Below are 20,801 nucleotides of genomic sequence, written 5' to 3' on the forward strand. Positions count from 1 at the left end.
GATAGATGAGGGCTGTACAGTAGACGTGGTCTACATGGACTTTAGCAAAGCCTTTGACAAGGTACCGCATGGCAGGTTGTTACATAAGGTTAAATCTCACGGGATCCAAGGTGAGGTAGCCAATTGGATACAAAATTGGATTGATGACAGAAGACAGAGGGTGGTTGTAGAGGGTTGTTTTTCGGACTGGAGGCCTGTGACCAGCGGTGTGCCTCAGGGATCGGTGCTGGGTCCGCTGTTATTTGTTATTTATATTAATGATTTGGATGAGAATTTAGGAGGCATGGTTAGTAAGTTTGCAGATGACACCAAGATTGGTGGCATTGTGGACAGTGAAGAAGGTTATCTAGGATTGCAACGGGATCGTGATAAATTGGGCCAGTGGGCCGATGAATGGCAGATGGAGTTTAATTTAGATAAATGTGAGGTGATGCATTTTGGTAGATCGAATCGGGCCAGGACCTACTCCGTTAATGGTAGGGCGTTGGGGAGAGTTATAGAACAAAGAGATCTAGGAGTACAGGTTCATAGCTCCTTGAAAGTGGAGTCACAGGTGGATAGGGTGGTGAAGAAGGCATTCAGCATGCTTGGTTTCATTGGTCAGAACATTGAATACGGGAGTTGGGATGTTTTGTTGAAGTTGTACAAGACATTAGTAAGGCCACACTTGGAGGTTTAGGGGTGATCTTATAGAAGTCTATAAAATAATGAGGGGCATAGATAAGGTAGATAGTCAAAATTTTTTCCCAAAGGTAGGGGAGTCTATAACGAGGGGGCATAGATTTAAGGTGAGAGGGGAGAGATACAAAAGGGTCCAGAGGGGCAATTTTTTCACTCAAAGGGTGGTGAGTGTCTGGAACGAGCTGCCAGAGGCAGTAGTAGAGGCGGGTACAATTTTGTCTTTTAAAAAGCATTTGGACAGTTACATGGGTAAGATGGGTATAGAGGGATATGGGCCAAGTGCAGGCAATTGGGACTAGCTTAGTGGTATAAACTGGGCGACATGGACATGTTGGGCCGAAGGGCCTGTTTCCATGTTGTAAACTTCTATGATTCTATGATTTCTTCACGTGAGTTTAACCTGTTTAATAACCCAACTCAAAGCAAAGAACCTTTGATGACATCATCAGTACCAGAACAACCTTGGCAGAAGATTGCAGTGGACTTTTGTGAATTCATTGGACAAAAGTAGCCTGTAGTTATTCACTATCATTCTAGATTTCTTGAAATAGCTCATTTGTTGATATAACAAATCATCATCACATTACCGGAAAGAATATGTTCGCTCATTGGGGCATTCCTGAGGAACTTGTTACCAATAATAGAACACAATTTATGTTTACAAAGCTTCAGGCATTCAGAACTCAAACTAACTTTGTGCAAGTTATTGCTAGTCCTTATTATCCACAAGCTAATGGGAGGAGGAGGGGAGGATTGATGGGCTGTACAAACGGCAAAAGAATTATCAAACAAGAGTATCTTTTCCTAGTGCCACTGAATTAGAGATCAATTCCAATTGTGGCACAGATAATAGGCTAGCATAGTTAATGATATGGAGGCAGATTAAAAACTACAGTTCCCGCAGTGGAAAAAATTCTAAGGCCAATATTGCTGAGCAAAAAATCAAGAAAGTAGGTTGGCAAGAAAATAAAGTCGTCTTACAAACATTTCTTTTAACGTATGATATTCAGTTAGAGCATTTGCAGAGTTAGAACCTGATAATTAAGTAAAGATCAAAGTTGAAGGCAGAAATCATAGTGCAGTGAAAGGCAAGTTCAGGACTCCAAGATCATATATACCATAGGCAGCTAATGGCATTAAGTTCAAAGGCTCAAAGAATCAGGTCAAGATTTGAAGGCTTAGAGTGAGTTAGCACCAGAAATCAGGGCCTAAAGATTGTATTGTTCATGTGTTATTTCCTTGGCAAGTATCTGCTCCAGCTGATGCTGTTGCATCAGTAAGAACAACATAATCCCCAGAGCCCAAGATTGCCAACTCAGGTTGGACATATTCCTGGACGGGTCATCACATGACCTCCAGCCTCCAACTGGCCTGCCCTAACACTTCTGCCATATTGTAAACAATTTTACAACACCAAGTTATAGTCCAGCAATTTTATTTTAAATTCACAAGCTTTCGGAGGCTTCCTCCTTCCTCAGGTAAATGGAATTTACCTGAGGAAGGAGGAAGCCTCCGAAAGCTTGTGAATTTAAAATAAAATTGCTGGACTATAACTTGGTGTTGTAAAATTGTTTACAATTGTCAACCCCAGTCCATCACCGGCATCTCCACATCATGACTTCCGCCATAGGTCACCCAACATATCCATACTGGCACTGCCCCGCCTTCCCATGCCAATTGAAAAGCGAACAGACTCTTCATTACCTGATTGGATAATTCTTGATTGTCAGTCAAACAGCCCTTTTTCCCGTGTCCAGTATTTTTATAACTAGTAAACAAAAGTGTTTTTAATGCTTCTATGAATTTTCTCCTGGGTTGCTCACAGTAGTGTCCTGGAGATTAGTGTTTAATTCCTGGAGACATGGCAATCTTACCAGCAGTGAAAACTTCCAGTGGCAAGGTTATGAGAAATAACCTTGTAAACATGAACTCCCTACTTCAGCACAACTTGGCCTTTAGTGAAGTTTTGTTTCACAAGAAACGAAAGTGAAACTATTGGGGAAAATACTATAGACGACAGAATAGCTTTCCACTCACTTGTAGAAGATGGCGGCTGAAAGTGTCTATCAATATTCTCTATTAATTGAGGGCGACTGGAGTCCAGACATCGCTAAACTTTTGAAAACCAAACTGCAGATTTATTTCCAAAGTAGAAAGAAATCTAACGGCGGAGACTGCATCGTGGAATATGAAGATCCCTCCAAAAACCAAGCGGTCGTGCGGTTCGCCAGTGAGCAAAGTGCGTGAGTTTCTTCAATCATTTAAAGTTCACACTTTCAGACACAACTGGTTAGAATTCATAGTTACACAAAATCAAATCCAACTTTAATATTGGAAACTTACTTAGTAACAGTCAATCCTCGATTGGGCGAGAGCACGGACTCGAGGGGCCGATCGGCCTCCTTCCGTGCTGTAACCTTTCTATTATTATATGATTCTAAAATCATAATGATGGGATTTGGAGGGTCGGGGGAACCGACCCAACAGAGTCCGGGTCCGGCTGGAGCTGCTCCCGGTGCTGGGTCTCCAATGAATTTTTTTTAAAGAACCAGTCTACACATGAACAGCCTCACGAAATAGCGGGAGTTTCCATATTTTGCTTAAAAGCGTTTAATTTAACACAGAGAAGATTGATTTCCGTATTGAACGACTGTACTGATTGCAACACCCATGGGGTGAGGTAGAGGGTGGGTGTGGAGGGAGAGTGGGGGGAAAGGGTGGAGGGGTGATGGAGAGGGTGGGGTGCGTTTGTGGGAGAGTGGGGGGGTTGGGGTTGGGGTGGAGGGAGTGGGTGGATGTGGTGCTAGAGGTTGGGGTGGGGGGAGAGGGTTTGTGGGGAGTGGGGGAGAGGGTGGGGTGGAGCGAGAGGACGGAGGAGGTTTGCATGGGGGGTGGGGTGGGACAGGGTGGGGTGAGGGAGAGGGTAGGGTGGTGGGAGAGGGAGTAGAGGAGAGGGTGATGGGGATGGGGGTGTGGGGTGGGAATGGGGGTTGTGGGGGTGGGGTGGGGTAGGGTAGGGTGGAGGAGAGGGTGAGTGCAGAAGGGTGGAGGGTTTTGGGGGAGAGGGTGAGGGAGGGGTTAGGGGTTTGTATGGTGGGAGAGGGTGGGGTTGTGAGGGAAGAGGGTGGGGTGAGGTGGAGCTTGGGTTGTAGGGTGGGGGGAAAGTGTGGTGGGAGAGGGTGGGGGAGAAGGTGGAGTGGGAGGAGAGGGCTAGGGGTGGGGAGTAGGGAGATGGGGGAAGAGGGAGAAGGAGTGGGGGAGAGGGCCAGGTGGGGTGTGGGGAGAGGGGATGGTGTGAGAGAGTGGGAGGTGGAGTGGGGGTGGGATGGTGCAAGAGGGTGGGGTGGGTTAGTGAGGGTTGGTGTGAGAGGGTGGGATGGGGGTTGGTGTGAGAGGGTGGGATGGGGGATGGTGTGGGGGTGGGGTGGCAGGAGAGCATGGGGTGGGGGTGGGATGGTGCGAGATGGTCGGGTGGGGGGGTGGGCTGGTGATGGGGTGGGTTAGTGAGGGTGGGGTGGTGGGAGAGGGGGTGGGGTGGCAGGAAGCATGGGGGTGGGGAGAGAGGGTGGAGTGATGGGAGGGGGTGTGGGGTAGAGGGGTGGGGTGGGTGGAGAGGGCATGGGGGTGGTGGGGGAGTGGGTGGGTTTGTGGGAGAGGGTGGGTTGGGGGATGGGGCGGGGAGGAGGGGTTGAGGAAGAGGGTGGTGTGTGGATGGAGGGATGAGGGAGAGGTGGGGAGTGTGAGGGGTGAGGAGAGAGGGGGGGGGGAGGGGGTGGAGTGGTGTGTGGGGATAGAGGGGTGGGCAGGGGAGGGAGAGAGGGTTGGAGGGGTGGGAGAGGAGGTGGGGGGTAGAGAGAGGAGGAGTGGAGGGTGGGTTACAACATGAAAAGGAGAATACGTGTAATCACAAAGTTTAAAACAAATCTATAATATTTTTGAAAAGAAAAATTACACAGACCAAACAAATGCAATTTGCTTTCGAATGTGTGTGAACTTTAGGTAAAGGTCCATCTGCTCAATAATTGGTCCCAACAGGGATGAAGTATTTTAGTCTGTTGAAACTAATACCACGATTAATTAAATACCTTCATTATGCTTATAACTCTGTAATTTATCGATGTTCTTTAAATTGTAAAATGGGGAGCAATATAGAAAAATAGTTGTGACCAAGCAATGGGGAAAAAATGGGTTTAGTATTCGAGGATAGCCTAGACGTCACACAGTAATGAGAGAAGGGATCTATTGACTGGTATTACTTGGGACAGGGAGATAAACAAATCAGCCTGGGAAATAGATCACCGTTTTGGGAGAGGAGCCTGAGCAGTGCTACCAACCTGGCAATGATTACCTGAACTAATGCCCCTCATCCTCTCCACGAGCTGCTGAAGTTCAGTACTGACAGAATGCAAGTGCAGCACAAAATAAAGCCAGTGCTTTTAGACTATCAGTGACCATTCTGTGTTAAGAGGCTTGAGCAGAAGGAAACTGATCTATTCTATTATAGTAGGTGGCGATAATGGCATTATGTTGGGCATAGTTTGCAGACATCACTGAGACAGTAAAAGTGGTTATCTGCTGCTCAATGTTGATAGTTTCGGATTGCGCATTAAATAAACAATAAAGCAAGATACTGCAGACAAACAAAAACAAGTCTCGAGAAAAACCTGTGAAAATTCAAGTTTGCCTTTTTAAATAAGATCCATTGCTTTATCCAAGAATTCCCTAAGCACAAAAACAGAGGGTTGGATTTTCCATCAAGGTGGTTTTTCTGTTCGAGATGGATTGGGGTAGAAATTCCATCCGATGCCGTGGGGACTCCCAGTGGTTCCTCTGCAGTTGCTTTTACAGGTTCTGAACTGTTGATGGGCTTCTATCATTGCAGTTATTTCTTGAAGGTTGTTCTTCTAGGAATCTCACTCTGGGAGGAGGAGGAGCAGGAGGATGGAGCAAACCGATTTGCAGCTTTAGGGAGAGCAAATAGAAGGAAGCAAGCTTGGAGAAAGCCTTACTCTTTCAACAGAGTTCATAGGCCCAGAACAACATGCCTGCAGTTCTCTGAGGAGCAGTGCGAAAGAACATAAGAAATAAGAGCAGGAGTAGGCCAAACGGCCCCTTGAGCCTGCTCCGTCATTCAATAAGATCGTGGCCGGTCTTCTACCTCAACTCCACTTTCCCGTCCTATCCCAATATCCCTTGATTCCCTTAGTGTCCAAATAGCCATTAATCTCAGTCTTGAAATTACTCAATGACTGAGCATCCACAGCCCTCTGGGGTAGAGAATTTCTAAGATTCACAACCCTCTGAGTGAAGAAATTTTTCCTCATCTCGGTCCTAAATGGCTGACCCCTTACCTTGAGACTATGACCCCTAGTTCTAGACTGTCCAGCCAGGGGAAACAGCCTCTCAGCATCTACCCTATCAAGCCATCTTCGAATTTTATATGTTTCAATGAGATCACCTCTCATTCTTCTTATCTCCAGAGAATATAGGCCCATTCTACTCAATCTTTCCTCGTAGGACAACCCACTCATCCCAGGAATCAATCTGGTGAACCTTTGTTGCACCCCCTCTAAGGCAAGTATATCCTTCCTTAGGTAAGGAGACCAAATCTATATACAGTACTCCAGGAGTGGTCTCACCAGAGCCGTATATAATTGCAGCAAGACCTCCTTACCCTTATACTCCAACCCCCTTGCAATAAAGGCCATTTGCCCTCCTAATTGCTCGCTGTCCCTACAAGTTAACTTTCTGTGATTCATGTACAAGGACACCCAAATCCCTCCGACTACCAAAATTTCTTAACTGGTCATCTTTTAAAAAATATTCTGCTTTTCTATTCTTCCTACCAAAGTGGATAATTTCACATTTCCCCACATTATACTTCATCTGCCACCTTCTCACCCACTCACTTAACCTCCATATCCCTTTGCGAGCTCCTCACAGCTTACTTTCCCACCTAGCTTTGTATCCTCAGCAAACTTGGATACATTACACTCGGTCCCCTCATCTAAGTCATTGATATAGATTGTAAAGCACTGATCCTTGTGGCATCCCCCTAGTTACGACCTGCCAACTCGAAAATGACCGTTTATTCCTACTCTTTATTTTCTGTCCATTAACCAATCCTCAATCCTCGCTGATGTATTACCCCCAATCCCATGAGCCCTAATCTTGTGTAACAACCTCTTGTGTGGCACCTTATCGAATGCCTTTTGAAAATCCAACTATACTTAATCCACTGGTTCCCCCTTATCTACCCTGCTAGTTACATTCTCAAAAAAAATCTAATAGATTTGTCAAACATGATTTCCCTTTCATAAAACCGTGTTGACTCTGTCTATTCATATTATGATTTTCTAAGTGCCCTGCTACTATGTCCTTAATAATAGATTATAGCATTTTCCCTACTACTGATGTCAGGCTAACTGGCCAATAGTTCCCTGTTTTCTCTTTTCCTCCTTTCTTGAATAACGGGGTTACATTTGCTGCCTTCCAATCCACAGGGACCGTTCTGGAGTCTAGGGAATTCTGGAAGATAAAAACCGATGCATCCACTTTCTCTGCAGCCACCTCTTTTAAATCCCTAGGATGTGAGTTATCAGGTCCGATTCTCTCGGGAAGCAAAGTCACTGCAGCCCCTGAACAACTTTGCTTCCTACACACACAGATTTCAAACAGCATTGTTGTTTTAATGACTTACAACAAAACCTACAAACTATTTGTAACTCCATTGTGAGCCCTGAGTGCCTGTCTGAAATGCTCTTTCACCTATTCTAGTACTTGAATGAGATGGTTCCCTAATGGCTCAACATCGGAGGAGGGAGACTGCTGTGGCTCATTCAAGGGCACATGAGATGCTTGTGGTTGCCGACCTCCAGGTGCTCAGACCTGAGAGGGCCCAGCTGCATACTGCAACAATCAGCATCTTCTGGGGCAGTGTGGCTCAACTTGCTTTCTGGCACCAGGCTGGGCATTTGTTCAGGGGGGTCACAAGGGTGCAGAAGTGATGGCATCATGCTGCCATTGCACAGCTGCCCATGCTACTGGGCTGCAGCTCAGCACACCTACAGATGTGTGGTAGAGCAGACTCTAGCAGATCAGTGATCCAAGGACAGCCTCCATACATTTGTTCTCTCAGCCTGTCCAAGTCAGAGGAGATGGTTGAGCCCAGAACCTGCAGTGCTCCAATATGAGCATCGCTGAGTGATCCTATTACAATGTCACAGATGCAAGTAGAGATTACTCAGCTGCAACGGCCTTCGATGTGATCACACACTCCAGGGTTAACTGCAGAGTGTCGATGCCTTGTGTGAGAACCATGTACAAATTGGTAGTGGACTCCTGTGTACTATCTGACATGTTTTGCAAGCTCCCTGGCAGGCAGTCCAATACATTCAGCAATTGCAGATGCACAGAAGTCACCTTTCTTTTAAATTATGGGCCCCTGAAGGCAACATCTCTGTGCGCTTCAGCAGAGCTAGGATGTGAGCTGGCCCTTCGGTTAGCTCTTTCTTTTTGTTCATCCAGTACTGGATGTCAGACCAGCAGTGTGACAAATCAGCGACAGTGGAGGGGTCGAGGGAGGTGGTCGTGAGATGGGGCTGGGTGTCGTCAGCGTACATGTGGAACTGACGTGTTTTTGGATGATGTCACCAAGGGGCAGCCTGTAGATGAGAACTAGGAAGGGAGTAAGGATAGATCCTTGTTGGACTCCAGAGGTAATACTGCGGGAGCAGGAAGAGAAGCCATTGCAGGTGGTCCTCTGGCTACGACTGAATAGATAAGAATGGAACTAGGTGAGCGCAGTCCTATCCAGCTGGACGACAGAGGAGAGAATTTGGAGGAGGATGGTGTGGTCAACTGTGTCAAAGGTTGCAGCGCGGTTGAGAAGGATGAGGAGGGATAGTTTACCATCGTCTCAGACACATAGGATGTAATTTGTGACTTTGATAAGGGCCATTTCAGTACTGAGGCAAGGGTGGAAACCTGATTGGTGGGATTCAAACATGGGGTTGCAGGAAAGATGGGCACGGAGTTGGGAGGCGACAACACCTTCAAGGACTTTGGAGAGGAAAGGGAAGTTGGAGATGGGGCAATACTTTGCAAGGACAGAGGGGTCAAGTGTGGGTTTTTTGAGGAAGGGGGAGCTGACAGCAGGATTGAAGGTGGGTCTCATTGACAAGATAAGCTTGGAGAGGGCATGAGGGGAGATAGGAGTGAAACTAGAGAAAGGTGCACAAGGTTTGAGTGTGCCACTGAAAAAGTTAAGTAGAAAGAGAAGTGTCATTTCATGTGCGACATCACCCCAGTGTTACAGTTTCTCTTGCTACTGTAGCAAATCAGTGTATGTGAAGTTTCACAGAGGAGCCCTGTAGGCTGTTTTTCTTTGAATAAAACCAGACTTTTTAAAACAAGTACTTTTATCAATAAACCACCAGCTCCAATAACACTCAAGAAGCTCGACACCATCCAGGACAAAGCAGCCCGCTTGATTGGCACCCCATCCACCACCCTAAACATTCACTCCGTTCACCACTGGCGCATTGTAGCTGCAGTGTGTACCATCCACTGGATGCACTGCAGCAACTCGCCAAGGCTTCTTCGACAGCATCTCCCAAACCCGCGACCTCTACCACTTAGAAGGACAAGGACAGCAGGCACACATTCCCCTCCAAATCATACGCCATCCCGACCTGGAAATATATCGCCATTCTTTCATCGTCGCTGGGTCAAAATCCTGGAACTCCCTTCCTAACAGCACTGTGGGAGAACGTTCACCACACGGACTGCAGCGGTTCAAGATGGCGGCTCACCACCACCTTCTCAAGGGCAATTAGGGATGGGCAATAAATGCTGGCCTCACCAATGACGCCAACATCCCATGAATGAATAAAAAAAATACGGTGGAACATGAACACGAGATGATGGGATGAAGATTCAATCACCCAGTTCCTAGATGCTGCTTTGGTGAGGTACAAGTGGGGTGGAAAGTGGAAAGAGAATCTCTGGAGAATTCCACGCAGCTCTTAGAGACCAACTGAGAGCAACATCAGCAGAGATGTGGAATCAATTGCCCAACTTCTCAACCCAGGGAGACTGGGAGAAAAACACACAGGGAGATATTGCATACACATACCCCTGATAAATATTTGCTCATCGATTAAAGGGCTTCCTGCCTGTGTGGAAGCACTTAGACTTTCGCTGCCACCTTCAATGATACTATTGCTGGTATTTAGGACCTGTCGTCTGGTAAATTAAATTGCATTCTGACAGACCAATGCGTTGTAATACCACATCAGATCCTGAGGAAAATACACATATTGGAGTAGAGTTTTCACTTTGGGCACAATTGGCAAATTGTGCCTGAAACTGCACTGGTTAGGTTACAGTTCAAATTTCCGCTAAAATGCATTTGCATAGTCACAAATGTTAAAACCTTCCATGGAGGGGGAGGGCGAACAGCCAGCTGTCGTGGTGCACATAGGCACCAACGATATAGGTAAAAAAGGGGATGAGGTCCTAAAAGCAGAATATAGGGAGTTAGGAGGTAAATTAAAAAATAGGACCTCAAAGGTAGTAATCTCAGGATTGCTGCCAGTGCCACGTGCTAGTCAGAGTAGAAATAGGAGGATATTTCAAATGAATACGTGGCTAGAGGAATGGTGCAAGGGGGAGGGATTCAAATTCCTGGGACACTGGAAACGGTTCTGGGGGAGGTGGGACCAGTACAAACCGGACGGTCTGCACCTGGGCAGGGCCGGGACCGCTGTCCTAGGAGGAGTGTTTGCTAGTACTGTTGGGGAGGGTTTAAACTAAAGTGGCAGGGGGTTGGGAACCTGAGCAGGGAGAGAGAGGAAAGCGTAACAGGAAGGGACAGAAGGTATGGAGTAATAGGTAAAGTGTTAAAAAAGGAAAAAGCAGGAACTAAGCGTCACAAAACAGATTTGAAAGTTCTTTATCTGAATGCACGTAGCATTCGTAATAAAATGGACGAGTTAACGGCACAAATAACTACGTATGGGTATGATCTTGTGGCCATTACAGAAACATGGCTGCAGGGTGACAACGACTGGGAATTAAATATGCCAGGGTATTTAACAATCAGGAAGGACAGGCAGGAAGGAAGGGGAGGTGGGGTGGCTATGTTAATAAAGGAAGGAATCACTGTAATACAGAGAAATGATATTGGGTCAAAGGATCAGGATAATGAAACAGTTTGGGTAGAGATAAGGAATAATAAGGGAAAAAAAACATTAGTGGGCGTAGTATATAGGCCTCCTAATAGTTGCAACTCTGCTGGAAGAAGTATTAATCAGGAGATAGTCGGGGCATGTAATAAGGGAACAGCCATAATTATGGGGGATTTTAATTATCATATTAACTGGACAAATCAAATTGGGCAGAGCAGCCTTGAGGACGAGTTCATTGAGTGCATCAGGGATGGATTTCTTGAGCAGTATGTAACTGATCCTACAAGGGGGCAGGCAACCTTGGACCTGGTCCTGTGTAATGAGTCAGGATTAATTAATAATGTCCTAGTTAAGGATCCCCTTGGAACGAGCGACCACAACATGGTTGAATTCCATATCCAATTAGAGGGTGAGAAGGTTGATTCTCAAACAAGCGTACTGAGCTTGAATAAAGGAGACTATGATGGTATGAGAGCGGAATTGATTAAAGTGGACTGGGAAAATAGATTAAAGGGTAAGACGGTACATGAGCAGTGGTGTTCATTTAGGGAGTTATTTTACAACTTTCAAAATAAATATATTCCACTGAGGAAAAAAGGGTGTAAAAGAAATGACAGCCACCCGTGGCTAAGTAAAGAAATCAAGGATAGTATCCGACTAAAAACAAGGACATATAAGGTAGCCAAACTTAGTGGGAGGATAGAAGATTGGGAATTCTTCAAAAGACAGCAAAAAGTAACTAAAGGATTGATTAAGAAAGGGAAGTTAGATTATGAAAAGAAATTAGCAAAAAATATAAAAACAGATAGCAAGAGTTTCTATAGTTATATAAAAAGAAAAAGGGTGGCTAAGGCAAACATAGGTCCCTTAGAGGATGAGACCGGGAAATTAATGGTGGGAAACATGGAGATGGCAAAAATGCTGAACATATATTTTGTTTCAGTCTTTACAGTAGAGGACACTAAGAATATCCCAACACTGGACAAACAGGGGACTCTCGGGGGGGAGGAGCTAAATACGATTAAAATCACTCAAGAGATGGTACTCAGTAAAATAATGGGACTCAAGGCGGATAAATCCCCTGGACCTGATGGCTTCCATCCTAGGGTCTTGAGGGAAGTGGCAGTAGGGATTGTGGATGCTTTGGTGATAGTTTTCCAAAATTCCCTGGACTCAGGAGAGGTCCCGGCAGATTGGAAAACTGCTAATGTAACACCGTTATTTAAAAAGGGTAGTAGGCAGAAGGCTGGAAATTATAGGCCAGTTAGCTTAACATCTGTGGTGGGTAAAATTTTGGAGTCTATTATTAAGGAGACAGTAACGGAACATTTAGATAAGCATAATTTAATAGGACAAAGTCAGCATGGCTTTATGAAGGGGAAGTCATGTCTGACAAATTTGCTTGAGTTCTTCGAGGATATAACGTATAGGGTGGATAAAGGGGAACCAGTGGACGTAGTGTATTTAGACTTCCAGAAGGCATTCGACAAGGTGCCACATAAAAGATTATTACTTAAGATAAAAAATCATGGGATTGGGGGTAATATTCTGGCATGGGTGGAGGATTGGTTATCAAACAGGAAGCAGAGAGTTGGGATAAATGGTTCATTTTCGGACTGGCAACCAGTGACCAGTGGTGTTCCACAGGGGTCGGTGCTGGGTCCCCAACTCTTTACAATCTATATTAACGATTTGGAGGAGGGGACCGAGTGCAACATATCAAAATTTGCAGATGATACAAAGATGGGAGGGAAAGTAGAGAGTGAGGAGGACATAAAAAACCTGCAAGGGGATATAGACAGGCTGGGTGAGTGGGCGGAGATTTGGCAGATGCAATATAATATTGGAAAATGTGAGGTTATGCACTTTGGTAGGAAAAATCAGAGAGCAAGTTATTTTCTTAATGGCGAGAGACTGGAAAGTACTGCAGTACAAAGGGATCTGGGGGTCCTGGTGCAAGAAAATCAAAAAGTTGGTATGCAGGTGCAGCAGGTGATCAAGAAAGCCAACGGAATGTTGGCTTTTATTGCTAGGGGGATAGAATATAAAAACAAGGAGGTATTGCTGCAGTTATATAAGGTATTGGTGAGACCGCACCTGGAATACTGCATACAGTTTTGGTCTCCATACTTAAGAAAAGACATACTTGCTCTCGAGGCAGTACAAAGAAGGTTCACTCGGTTAATCCCGGGGATGAGGGGGCGGACATATGAGGAGAGGTTGAGTAGATTGGGACTCTACTCATTGGAGTTCAGAAGAATGAGAGGCGATCTTATTGAAACATATAAGATTGTGAAGGGTCTTGATCGGGTGGATGCAGTAAGGATGTTCCCAAAGATGGGTGAAACTAGAACTAGGGGGCATAATCTTAGAATAAGGGGCTGCTCTTTCAAAACTGAGATGAGGAGAAACTTCTTCACTCAGAGGGTGGTCGGTCTGTGGAATTTGCTGCCCCAGGAAGCTGTGGAAGCTACATCATCAGATAAATTTAAAACAGAAATAGACAGTTTCCTAGAAGTAAAGGGAATTAGGGGTTATGGGGAGCGGGCAGGAAATTGGACATGAAGCTGAGTTCGGATCGGTCAATGCCCTGTGGGTGGCGGAGAGGGCCCAGGGGCTATGTGGCCGGGTCCTGCTCCGACTTCTTGTGTTCTTTAGATTTGTGGTTGGGATCAGATCAGCCATGATCTTATTGAATGGCGGAGCAGGCTCGAGGGGCCGATTGGCCTACTCCTGCTCCAATTTCTTATGTTCTTATGTTCTAATAAGTGCAATCAAGCAGCGTAATAGAACGTAATCGTTTATTATTTTCTCCTTCCATTAAAAAATATTAATTAAAGTATTTAAGAGTGCTAACCTGCTGCAGTTTTGTTAATACAGCTGAAAATGGATTTATCACAAAAAATAAGCATTTTTAATTAGTATCCAGTTCTCCACCTGTGAGTAACCTGATTTAAAATCATTGAAAATGACTTCAAAAAAACTGAACCATTTACTAGTTTCATTGGTGTATGCTGGTCAGTTTCTTAGTAAATTAAATATTTCTTGATATTTAAAAACTTTTAAAACGTGCCTACTAGTGCCTGTGCGCCTAAGAAAATGAGCACAATTTGAAGAGCCTTCCTTAACCAGCACAATCGATGGAATCTCGCAATGTCGACCTGGGGGCCTGACCAGTTTTGTGGGTGGGACTTGATCCAGGAAAATTGAATCTTAAACCAGCATAAAAGATCACACAAAAGCCTAAAGTAAGTGGTATTGGGTGTAACGTTTAAAATTTCCCAATCTTTTGCACTGGTTCGGCCGATTGTGCTGAAATCTGGCGGAACCTCTACTCCATTAATTTCTACTATTCCTGTCAATCCATTTCAGATTAATGAAGTATTTCTTTAATACATTTTGTAATTTAAAGTGTAATCTAGTATTTCTAAATGATCCTCTTAATGTTTTCATTAGTAAGATGTCGTGTATTGGAGAAAGAGGCTCATGAAATTGATCTACAACAGAGGGGCAAAGTTCACTTTACTGTCAGACTTCTACCTCAGGCAGCTGCTGGAGGAGATTGGACAGCAGCAACACAACTGGCTCCAGAACAATATGTAAGTTTATATGTATATTGTGTAAATTGTAAATATAAAATATAGTTTTGATTTCCTTTTAAATCTTGACATTTTTGTGCTTTAACAGGACCTGAATTCTGTACGGAAACGACTCAAAACAGAAAAAGGTACTTCTACTTTCTTCTAAAAAGTTAAAACATTGATTCACTCAGGATGGAGATTTTCCTCCTATTGACAAATTCTGTTAGCTCCAAAGGACATACAAAAGTATTTTTCCACAAGCAGGCTGATGATGTTTGTAGGTGGACTGAAAGCTACTCGTGCAGAATATGTGAAATTGAGTGGCTGAGACAGAAAATAGAAGAAAATAGTTAAGTGTAGATCAATTTAAAATATTTTGGTTCAGCTTCAATAAGTATCATCATCAGTTAGGGTGGCCGAGCGGTCTAAGGCGTTGCGTTTAGGTTGTAGTCTTTTCTGGAGGTGTGGGTTTGAATCTCACTTCTGACACTTCCTATTTTCTAGGGAAAAATAGGGCCCATTAGGGACAAAAATGGCAATCTGTGTGTGGGAGGGGTTCTAAATGAATTTTTTGCATCTGTTTTCACTATGGAGAAGGACGACGTAGACATAGAAATACGACAGGGGGACTGTGATATACTCGAACATATTAACATCGAGCGGGAGGAGGTATTGGCGGTTTTAGCAGGCCTAAAAATGGATAAATCCCCAGGCCCAGACGAAATGTATCCCAGGCTACTGTGTGAGGCAAAGGAGGAGATTGCGGGGGCTCTAACACATATATTCAGAACCTCTCTGGCCACAGCAGATGTGCCAGAGGACTGGAGAACCGCTAATGTAGTACCATTATTCAAGAAGGGGAGTAGGGAAAAACCAGGGAACTACAGGCCAGTGAGCCTAACATCAGTGGTAGGAAAATTATTGGAAAAAATTCTGAAGGACAAAATTAGTCTCCACTTGGAGAAGCAAGGATTAATCAGGGATAGTCAACATGGCTTTGTCAAGGGAAGATCATGTCTGACTAATTTGATTGAATTTTTTGAGGGGGTGACTAGGCGTGTGGATGAGGGTAACGCAGTGGATGTGGTATACATGGATTTCAGTAAAGCCTTCGATAAAGTCCCGCCCAGGAGACTGGTCAAGAAGGTACGAGCCCATGGAGTCCAGGGTGCCTTGGCACTTTGGATACAAAACTGGCTTAGTGGCAGAAGGCAGAGGGTGATGGTCGAAGGTTGTTTTTGTGACTGGAAGCCTGTGGCCAGTGGGGTACCACAGGGATCTGTGCTGGGGCCCTTGCTGTTTGTGGTCTACATTAACGACTTGGATATGAATGTAAAAGGTATGATCAGTAAGTTCGCTGATGATACAAAAATTGGTAGGGTGGTAAATAGCGAGGAGGATAGCCTCAGTCTGCAGGACGATATAGATGGGTTGGTCAGATGGGCGGAACAGTGGCAAATGGAATTTAACCTGGAAAAGTGCGAGGTGATGCACTTTGGAGGGACTAACAAGGCAAGGGAATACGCAATGAATGGGAAGACCCGAGGCAAGACAGAGGGTCAGAGGGATCTTGGTGTGCAAGTTCACAGATCCCTGAAGGCGGCGGAACAGGTAGATAAGGTGGTAAAGAAGGCATATGGGATACTTGCCTTTATTAGCCGAGGCATAGAATATAAGAGCAAGGAGGTTATGATGGAGCTGTATAAAACACTGGTTAGGCCACAGCTGGAGTACTGTGTGCAGTTCTGGTCGCCGCACTACAGGAAGGATGTGATCGCGTTGGAGAGGGTGCAGAGGAGATTCACCAGGATGTTACCAGGGCTGGAGCGCTTCAGCTATGAAGAGAGACTGGGAAGATTGGGTTTGTTTTCCTTGGAGCTGAGGGGGGACATGATTGAGGTGTACAAAATTATGAGGGGCATAGATAGGATGGATACTAAGGAGCTTTTTCCCTTCGTTGAGGGTTCTATAACAAGGGGGCATAGATTTAAGGTAAAAGGCGGGAGGTTTAGAGGGGATTTGAGAAAGAACTTTTTCACCCAGAGGGTGGTTGGAGTCTGGAACTCACTGCCTGAGAGGGTTGTGGAGGCAGGAACCCTCACAACATTCAAGAAGCATTTGGATGAGCACTTGAAATGCCATAGCATACAAGGCTACGGACCAAATGCTGGAATATGGGATTAGATTAGACTGGGCTTGATGGCCGGCGCGGACACGATGGGCCGAAGGGCCTCTATCCGTGCTGTATAACTCTATGACTCTAAGTCTGGTATTGGTGATTTTGGGGGGGAATTCAGAGTATTAAAAAATGGCACCAGGGGGATCCAAAATGAGAAGAATATTCCTCCATGTTTGCTTTAAACAAATAAATTGTTTAAATTTCTTGTTAAGTGGATACTGTTTGCCTTTCATGCAGTTCTTCAAGTTTAAATCCCATCCAAGTTCCTGTATTTGCACAGTAGATGCAAACTAAATTCGCCACAGAAAGTTGTCTTTTCCATTTCCGTCCAAGTACTCTTTTAATGATGTGATAATTGTTAATTACTGCCAATCAAACGCTCTGGCACTGAAAATTAACTATTACAAGAGTGGAGCCTCATGCCTTCAGGTTTTAATTGTTGATTGAGATTTTAAAAAAAGTAAAATTTAAGTTTTAGAGATTTGTTTTTACTTTTCCTTTCAGTCTCTTTTTTCCTCTCTCCTAATCCAATCTTTCTTTCCCTCTCTTTATTTCTCTTGTTCCTGATTTGACATTGAATTCACCCACTTTAATTTACACTTCCTTCTCAGTCCTTGTTCTGTTAATTTCACAATCCTTCAATCTAAATGGTTAAAGAGTGTAACAGAGTGAGTTGTATCCGAGGTAGAGAAACCACTTTAAGAGGTTGTTCATCTTAATTGACTTTAACAACTCCCAGCCTGTGAGTATGAAATCAGAGGGCAATTATAGTAGGGGACTTCAACTACCCTAACATCAACTGGGATTCAAACAGCGTGAGGGGCACAGAGGGCACAAAGTTCTTGATCGGTGTCCAGGAGAACTTTTTTAGCCAGTACGTGACAAGCCCAACAAGAGGGGATGCAATTCTAGATTTAGTCCTGGGAAATGAAGATGGGCAAGTTGGTGAAGTGACAGTGGGTGACCATATTGGGGATAGTGACCACAATTCAGTTAGTTTTAGAATTATTATGGAAAAAGACAGAGTTAAACAGGAGTAAATATTTTAAATTGGGGGAAGGCAAATTTTACAGAACTAAGAGCTGATTTGGCAGAAGTGGACTGGACACAACTACTTGGGGAGAAATCAGTGGCAAGCCAGTGGGAGGCACTAAAAAGTGAAATTCTACGGGTACAATGCAGACACGTCCCCTCAAAGAAAAAGGGTGGCAATAACAAATTTAGAGCCCTCTGGTTGTCTAGAAATATATGGGACAAGATAAAGCAGAAAAAGAAAACTTATGACTGTCACAGAAAACTAAATACTGCAGAAAGCCTAGAGGAGTATAGAAAGTACAGGGATGACGTAAAAAGGGAAATAAGGAAAGTAAAGAGACGGCATGAAAAAATATTAGCTAGTAAGATTAAAGAAAACCCAAAGATGTTTTATCAGTACATTAAGAACAAGAGGATAGCTAAGGAAAAGGTGGGACCTATCAGGGATGATAAGGGTAATTTGTGTGTAGAAGCAGAGCTTGTGGTTAGGGTTTTAAATGAATATTTTGTCTCCGTATTCACAAAGGAAAGGGATGATCTGGATGCACTAGTTAAAGAGGAGAGGTGTGAAATATTGGATAAGGTAAACATAACGAGAGAGAAAGTACTAGAGGGACTGGAATTCTTGAAATTTGATACGTCACCAGGGCCAGATGGATTGTTTCCTAAGCTATTGAAGGAAGCCAGGGAGGAAATAGCAGATACCCCGAGGATCATTTTCCAATCCTCACTAGATACAGGGGAGGTACCAGAGGACCGGAAGACTGCAAACGTAATACCGTTGTTTAAAAAGGCTACGAGGGAAAGGCCGAACAATTATAGGCCGGTAAGTCTTACCTCGGTGGTGGGCAAACTATTCGAATCAATACTGAGAGATAGGATAAACTGTCACATGGAAAGGCATGGTTTAATCAGGGATAGTCAGCATGGATTTTTTCAGGGAATTCTTTGAGGAAGTGATAAGGAGGATTGATGAGGGTAGTGCAGTGGATGTTGTCTACATGGATTTTAGTAAGGCATTTGACAAGGTCCCACATGGCAGACTGGTCAGAAAGGTAAAAGCCCATGGGATACAGGGAAATGTGGTGAATTGGATCCAAAATTGGCTCAGTAACAGGAAACAAAGGGTAAAAGTCGATGGATGTCTTTGCGAATGGAAATCTGTTTCCAGTGGTGTGCCACAGGGCTCAGTGTTGGGTTCCTTGCTGTTTGTAGTATATATTAATGATTTGGACTTGAATGTAGGGGGCATAATTGGCAAATTTGCAGACGACACAAAAATTGGCTGTGTAGTTGATAGTGAAGAGGATAGGTGTAGACTCCAAGACGATATCAATGGGTTGGTGGAGTGGGCGGAAAAGTGGCAAATGGAGTTCAACCCGGAGAAGTGTGAGGTAATGCACTTAGGGAGGGCAAACAGCAAAAGGGAATACGCAGTAAACGGGAATATATTGAGAGAGGTCGAGGAAGTGAGAGACCTTGGAGTGCATGTGCACAGGTCCCTGAAGGTGGCAGTACAGGTAGATAAGGTTGTGAAGAAGGCATACGGAATGCTCTCCGTTATGAGCCGAGGTCTAGAATACAAAGGCAGGGATGTAATGATGGAACTCTATAAAACGCTGGTAAGGCCACAGCTGGAATATTGTGCGCAGTTCTGGTCACCACATTACAGGAAGGACGTAATTGCTCTGGAGAGAGTGCAGAGAAGATTTACAAGAATGTTACGTGGGCTTGAAAATTGCAGCTACAAGGAGAGATTGGATAGGCTGGGGTTATTTTCCTTGGAGCAGAGGAGGCTGAGGGGAGACTTGATTGAAGTGTACAAAATTATGAGGGGCCCAGATAGAGTAGACAGGAAGTACCTGTTTCCCCTAGCGGAGAGTTCAAGAACTAGAGGACATAGATTTAAGCTAATTGGCGGAAGGATTAGAGGGGACATGAAGAAAAACTTTTTTACCCAGAGGGTGGTGGGTGTATGGAATTCACTGCCCGAATTGGTGATAGAGGCAAGGACCCTCAACTCTTTAAAAAAAAAAGTAACTGGACCTGCACCTAAAGTGCTGTAAGCTGTAGGGCTGCAGAGCAGGTACTGGAAGGAGAAATTAGAATGGGCACCTGGTTGTTCTTCGAGCCAGCATGGACACGATGGGCCAAATGGTCCCCTTCTGTGCTGTATCTTTCCTATGGTTCTAAATGACTGCAAAATAATTCAGTTAAAAAAGGTATTTCAAGGAGGAAGGACCGAAGTGAATACCTGTGACTGCCTTGTTCATCTTGGATGAATAAACTACACTGGTTTGGAGATTTAGTCTCCATGCCTAATTGACCATTTGGTCCGGGGCCTGCATCAGCTTGTTACAGGAGATACACAATTGCTTTCCCTGTTCACTCAGGTCCCAGATGCCCTGTTTCCCTTGCTGCAACGTTATCAGCGCACACTTGCAGCAACTTGCCACACAAAAAATTTGAAATCCTAAACTTGGAAGGCTAAGGCTCACTAACTGCAGATACCATTGGATACTACAGCAAATTATGGCCCATAGTGACAGAATAAAATTAATTTAGTCAAAATCAAGCAGCAGCTGTGTATTGATTGTGGCTGCAATAATTGAATGCAGGAGAAGCATTTATTTCCCATGTTCCTTACTGTAGGTCAGGGGTATGTATACATTAGTCCTGAAAATCCATGGACCTTTGATCCTGGTGTAAATGCCACAATTTGCTCGCTGACAACTGCTGGCACTGACTCTGCCGGGATATGCGGGGACAGTGCCAGTCACTTCATTATAATATCAATGGTGGAAACCTTCAGAATGGGGAGAACAGGAATCCTGGTGTGGGGTGCCCATTTGGGATAGGGCACTTCACCCCCCGAGAATGCTGTTGTCAGTGTCGAGTAAACCTGTCAGCCCGCCCTTATAATGTGTCAGAAATTTTAAAAGTCTTTGGGCTCAGCTGTCATTGGCTGGCAGGACAGTATACAGCAAGACCTGGACAGCATTCAGACTTGGGCTGATAAGTGGCAAGTAACATTCGTGCCACATAAGTGCCAGGCAATGACCATCTCCCACAAGAGAGTGTCTAACTACCTCCCCATGACATTCAATGGCATTACCATTGCCGAATCCCCCACCA

At 44.6% G+C, this 20,801-nt stretch overlaps 1 protein-coding gene across 2 annotated transcripts in view; it reads left to right on the forward strand.

Moving 5' to 3' along the window:
- The first annotated feature begins 2,662 nt into the window (after window positions 1–2,662).
- The window catches only part of LOC137323613 (protein mono-ADP-ribosyltransferase PARP14-like), a 54,051-nt gene continuing 35,912 nt past the window's right edge, over window positions 2,663–20,801 (forward strand). Inside the window, exons 1-3 of one of the 2 annotated variants that reach the window (XM_067987303.1) lie at window positions 2,663–2,920; window positions 14,328–14,470; window positions 14,559–14,598. In XM_067987303.1, the coding sequence (XP_067843404.1) occupies window positions 2,728–2,920; window positions 14,328–14,470; window positions 14,559–14,598 (376 nt within the window). In that variant the 5' untranslated portion in view covers window positions 2,663–2,727. The remainder of the gene's footprint in view (window positions 2,921–14,327; window positions 14,471–14,558; window positions 14,599–20,801) is intronic. The other variant, XM_067987302.1, reaches the window with a different exon arrangement.

The sequence above is a fragment of the Heptranchias perlo genome, chromosome 7 (assembly GCF_035084215.1).
Source record: "Heptranchias perlo isolate sHepPer1 chromosome 7, sHepPer1.hap1, whole genome shotgun sequence".
NCBI classification, from domain to species: domain Eukaryota; kingdom Metazoa; phylum Chordata; class Chondrichthyes; order Hexanchiformes; family Hexanchidae; genus Heptranchias; species Heptranchias perlo.